This window comes from Chanos chanos, chromosome 3 (genome assembly GCF_902362185.1).
Source record: "Chanos chanos chromosome 3, fChaCha1.1, whole genome shotgun sequence".
In the NCBI taxonomy this organism is placed as follows: Eukaryota; Metazoa; Chordata; class Actinopteri; order Gonorynchiformes; family Chanidae; genus Chanos; species Chanos chanos.
In genome coordinates, this window is record NC_044497.1 from 50,755,389 (window position 1) to 50,761,388 (window position 6,000).

The window sequence follows — 6,000 nt, forward strand, 5'->3', positions numbered from 1 at the left end:
ACAGAGAGAGAGAGAGAGAAGCGCACACAGCAAATCAAAAAAACATGACTAGGACTCACTCCCTGTTAACATCTTCAACCACAACAAAAGAACTGGAGGCACTTAAAGTTTCACTTTTAGTTACCTAAACTTTTTTTTTTTTTTAAGGCTGCAGGTAGTGTCATCCCTGTTTATTTAAAAAGAGTCCTTTGCCTGAGAATGGGAGGACAGGTCAGTAGGAGACCGAATAAAATTTTCATGCTGCATTCATACTGGGTGGAAAATAAAGCTCTCAAGGTGAGCATACGACGCTAGGCAGATTAGATCAAAACCAAACAAACTTTCTACAGGCACTTAACTTTAAGGCACCTCTTACTGGCTTGCTCAGATACCGGGGCTTATTAAATCAGAGAATTGCAAAGCGCCTGAGGTGTGTGCTAACCTGTTTTTGCCCGGAGCCACCCATTTGCTCCTGCTGAATTCGCTGCCACTAACAAATCTACTTGTTTTTCCTGCCAGACCTACGTGAACGTTCCTCATGCCAACTGGAGATGCAGACTGACTTCAGCGCCTGCGTCATGATGGTAACGTAGCGTGACCTAATGACACGGCCATCTGCGTAGAGACGCTAGCAGAGGTGGCTGTGTGCAGTGGCTTGGTGTTGCCAACCCTTATATCAGTTATTGAAGACTTGTGGAACGCGGTCTGGTCTCTGGATGGCAATACTGGCAGCTTTTCCGTCACTTTGAAGAGTGATTTCATAGTGAAATCCCAAGACACAGGTTGGTGATACAGAGAGGTGCCAATGGGAATCAAACCACTGATGAGAGGTCTCGTCTTTAAGCTTTGGACGAACGCTGCGTGGCTTTCTAACAAGGCAGCAACCAGCCACTGTACAGCCTGTTCACTGTAACCGTAAGAACAACTCAGCACATGACACTTTGTGTAATTACTGAAAGGTAATAAGTACTTAAAACCCTGGTTAACCAATTCTTTTTCCTCATTCATATTTTTCTTTTTTCCCTTAAAACAAGTCCATCAGTGGAGATTTGTTGCACCAGTGTCTGTGATGGCTGACTTTCAAGACCCTAACATTCGCATCCATATGTCAAAACATAATCCGAGTAATGAGAAGTCATAAATTACCCAAATGATACAATCATTTTGTCCCTGTTACTCCCTAAAGCTGCTAATTCTTAGACTATCGAAACTCTATCATTTTTTTGGGGTGAAATAAAAATAAATAAATTAATCAAAATTAATTATCGAAGCTCCTTAAACTTGAGCGCAACTTCTAGCACTTAAAAGTGACTCTCGAGCCCAAACCACAGACCCATTAGTGCTGAAGGGACGTCGGTTGGACTCTGTCAATAGGAATCAGGCATCTTGTCCCCGCGTTGTAAAATCCTAACGAGTGGCGGTGAGAACAGGTGCTTATGAATAATCATAAGTAGTGGGGCCATTACTATTAGCTGCAGAACCTAATTACCATCCATATGGATTGAATTTCTGCTGGAGGGTAAAGTCTGGGAATCTGAACAAAAATTTAAGCTTTGGGGTTTTTTTTTCATGCAGATGGTAGCAGAAAAAAAAGTGAGGTTTTCATTCCAACTCAGCAGTGGTAGGCTGCTGAATACTGGACATTGCTGATTGGTAAACAGTCGCTCCATGAATCACTGTATTTCACAGGTGCCTTTGAGAATTGAGGTGTGTTTTTTCATCCCCCTAAGCCTTCAAAGTCTGTTTTTATCCGATTGGGGTGTTGTTGTACGTTACTTTTGGACGTGCATGTGTATTTCTGGTTTTGTACGAGAATGCGCGTGTGTATTATCTTTAGTTCGTCCACAGGTCAGAGGTGGGTGACTGAAAAATTCTACCTCTACAGGCCTAGAACTTCTTTAAGAAATTTCCAGATTCCGACAAACAGGTTCTAAGAAAGACCCCTGTATGTTGCAGTATTGTTGTTGGAGTGCTGAGCATTTGTATAGATGTGCTTACCTGTCTCTTTGCTTGCATCTTCCTCTTCAGTAGGTTGAGAGGGATCATAATAATCAGCACTGTAACTGAAGGCAACAGCGTTGTATGAGCCCTGATCAGCCAGGGCCTCGCTCAGACGCTTATATTCCTCCTCTGTTGATCAGCAGAAGAACACGTGTATTATACAAATGCCGACAAGCATACAGTCTCCTGCAAAGGCTCTGTAAGGCTTCCTCACTAAGGATCTCTGGTCCTGCTACCCTGAAAAATTACCATGTGACAATTCTACTGCTTAAAAAAAAAAAAATAGTGCTTAAACTGGACTGTAAACCAAAAGACAGACACAAAATAGTCTCCCATGTTCAAAGTGTGAGTCGATCGCTTACTCAGAAGGTAAATAATAATTTTTCCTCAATGGACAACACAATCTCAAAGCCTTCGGTGATCCCGTTATATTCCGAACATCCCGTTCTCCGGCAATGTCGTAACTCATATTACACAACCATCATAAGAACAGAGAGGGGCAAGGACAAAGTCAAATTCGGCATAATCAAGATCAAAATGCAGACAGAGGGATAATTACTAAAACAAATGGGATCCTGTCCTGTCCCCTAGAGAGGAGCATTTGCTCCTGATATTGGCTGGAGAGTATGCCATGACTCACAGAGACCTGTCATTCTCCGCAGAGAACGAGGGGTAGGGCTGTGTACCAGCAAGAATCTGGTGATACGATACGTATCCCGATACAGGGATTAGAATTCTATATATTGTGATATAATGCGATACTGTAAGCAAGGTGATATATTGCGATATTCTTACACCCCTAAAACTGGGTAGTGTTGATGCAGAGGTCGGTTTGATGAAGAGAAGATCTAAAACGGAGGGGCTCTGTCTACACAGGGGGCATTAATCACTGCATGTGAGTTTCTTTAGACATCAAGGGCCAGATACGGCATGGCGGTTGTGCCATACAACTGCATGAAGAGACAGCAACATAATTACAAAAAACTATGAAAATGCAAGCAGCCTCCTACAGGTAAAATCCACATCATTTAAAACAGCAATTTATATGTTCACCAAGACTAACTGCTCCACAGGAAATCACTTTTGCCTACTTTGCCATTACAATCCAACTCACTGGAAAGAAGAAAGGAACATTAACGCATAGAAACTAACCATGTGATGCCAAAATTTAGGGATTTAACTACCAAGTACATTTTAAAATAAAGAAACATACTAAAGGAATCATAGGACTGGCTCTATATCTGTTCTGTTATAGGGTACCTTGTCTGGCCTCCTCTTCTAGGAGGTCAGCGTGGAGGGCTAAGTATCGCTCCTCATCGCACAAAGCTTCTATCCTGGCCTCCTCCTCAGATAACTGGTAGTCATGGTTCCAGGAGCCAGCGTCGTATTCGGAAAGGTCATGTAAATGACCACGCCCGTCATACCTGCAATATAATCCACCGGGTTAGAGGAGAGAGGTCGCCAATCCACAGCTGCATAGAACAAATACTCACCAAATTGGGCAACCCAAGAGAGGCTTTCACTTTTAACCAAAACGCTACTTCACTTATTAGCCTTTCAACATGAAGTGCACGAACTGTACAATCCCTGAGAGGCAAAGGCAGACATCCCTATTGGAGAACTCCAGATGTGCAGAGAGAAACAATTAAGAGCAGATTTCTTTACATTAACTGACTTTGTCCATATTATTTTTTTCCTGTCTCAACCCTTAAAGGGGAAAAAAAAAAGAAAAAACAAACAAAAAGCAACAGTCCTGAGTAGGACGAAACGAAAAAAAAAAAAAAAAAAAGGACAACTCTCCTCTTACCTTACATGGTTCAACAAACCATTCCAACTTGTACCCTTGCCAGACAACTGAATATGATCATTCCTAAAATTACGGTAAAAAGTTACATCCACACACGCCCGAGCACATAAATACCTATCCGTAAGAACCCAAATGGACGAAATTTTCCTGCGCTCGCTCCTCTATTCCATTTCTCAGTTCCAGTTTCTTCGGCAAAAGAGAGAAGTGGGCGTTGGGTTGGCAATCGGGGGCCTGGCAGGACCCCTTAGCCTTAATTGCTGAGGAAATAAGGTCTGGGTTATGTGATAGAGAGACACACACATACACATTGGAAACAGGGAAACTGATCCATGCAGATTAAGGTGGCTCAATGAAACCTTAATAAATGCTGATGAGTGCAGAGCACTCAATTTCAACCCCTTCTTATTTGTTTAGTGGTGATTTAAACAAAAAGTGCTGATGAACTGAAAACAAAAAGAATCAACGTGTGTTTGGGATTGGTAGAAGGGTTGAAATCCACAGCCTGCAAGAGAACTTTGTTAGGATATTCAAATTGGTAGAACCAAGTAAAAAAACAAAACAAAACACCACGTTGGGAGATGGAATGAACTCCATCAGCACAATAATTGGAAGCGAACCACCTTAATTCACAAACTGTTACATAGTAGCAGTCATGTCGAATTTGCTGTGCTTTGTATTTCAACAAAACCACTTAAACTGGGATCAAGCATTCTTCAGGAGAAGGATCTTCGAATAATAATTCTCCAAAGCTCAATACGACATCCGTAGCAATAATCACGGCAAATTCCACGTCTCAAGATGCAATGGCCTTCCCTCACAAGGCACAAGAGTAGTTGCATGATGGTTATCTTCAATGTCAATCACAATAAACCTTTACTCGTTTATCCGGTACTACCTAAGATGACAACATCACCACGATACTGCAGAAATACTGTATCATACACTGTATCTAACTAGGGAGATGCCACTAAAGCGTACTTCACAAGGTTTGCAACACCTTGGCCCCAGCGAGGAAGGGCACAGCATCTTGATACGGTTCAACTGAATATCAACAGCTAAAGTTAGTCGTGAACAGTGGCACTGTGTTTTCGGCTTAAATAAAAAGCGAAGCAAGGTTATTTCACAGCTAGTTTTTTTTTCAGTGTCACTCTTTATTCTTTTCTGCTGTTTACACAGGAAACATTTAATTCAGCGCCGTCTGGAAAAACAAAATCCAATAGGTCCCTTCGGAGGACATTAAGTTGGTTAGGTAAGGATTCCCTTTAAGTTTGTTCAACCGACCTATCAATCATGATGTTCTTGTCCCCCATCCATGGGATAAGATGTTTGCCCTGCTCGTGGAAGATAGCCTTCTCATCGTCCCGGAACAGCTTGCAGGCATAACCGAAAACCAGTAGCTCGGCGTATTTGTTGCTGTCACTCTCCTCCTTTACAGGTTTGTCTTTCTTGCTCGCACCACGTCGATACATTCCAGTTCAAATATGTACACGGAGCAGCATATAAATCCGCGTTAATGGCTGTTTTAAGAGAAATTCAACGACCTTTTCTGTCAAAATAAAGTTACTCAAGAAGGCCGCCTATTTGTTTCATTTCTACAATTTTGAATACACTCCTGGACCCAACATGGCGGCATAAGTAAATATCCATACCGCTACACCAAAAGCAGATTCGTCACACTAAATGCGTAGAACGTTGTAAATGCAGTTCTTTTTAAACATTGTAGGTGCTCTTTAAAACACTGTTAATCGTCAAATATTTTATATTAAAATATAATTTTGTATAGTAATAGTAATAGTTTCTCAGTAATTGTGTATCAATATTGGAAACTACCTCTGTACCAGAGTATGGAATGTGTCCGTTCAAGTCGACAGCACATGCCAGGCACCTAACCACGTTAGTGCCAAGTGCGTTTACGGAAAAGCTGCGCATATACACTGATTTTTACAGCATATATTAGCGTTGTGTAGCGTAGGCCGATCCTAAAGACGGTGGAAAGTAGGTGCGAAAAGATGGCATCGCGCTCGTATTGGGTAGCTACGTTGTTTCTCTGCCACGTTTTCACGCACCATTTCCATGAAATGACGCAAGAACCGTTTACTTTCATCTCTCTTCAGTAACAGTGTTGCTAGCTTATAATTATAATTTAAACACTTGACGCATCCCAAACCATTATATACCTTGTTGGCAGTTAAAACATTTTTTATAATCTACAG

General features: G+C 41.7%; 1 protein-coding gene across 2 annotated transcripts in view; it reads right to left on the bottom strand.

The window, feature by feature from the left end:
* Window positions 1-5,648, bottom strand: part of sfswap (splicing factor SWAP) — a 52,197-nt gene extending 46,549 nt beyond the window's left edge. Inside the window, exons 1-4 of one of the 2 annotated variants that reach the window (XM_030767459.1) lie at window positions 5,618-5,648; window positions 5,069-5,304; window positions 3,241-3,404; window positions 1,978-2,109 (exon numbers count right to left, since the gene is read on the bottom strand). In XM_030767459.1, the coding sequence (XP_030623319.1) occupies window positions 1,978-2,109; window positions 3,241-3,404; window positions 5,069-5,256 (484 nt within the window). In that variant the 5' untranslated portion in view covers window positions 5,257-5,304; window positions 5,618-5,648. Of the gene's footprint in view, window positions 1-1,977; window positions 2,110-3,240; window positions 3,405-5,068; window positions 5,385-5,617 lie in introns of those variants that run through there. The other variant, XM_030767457.1, reaches the window with a different exon arrangement.
* Between the last annotated feature and the right edge of the window lie 352 nt (window positions 5,649-6,000).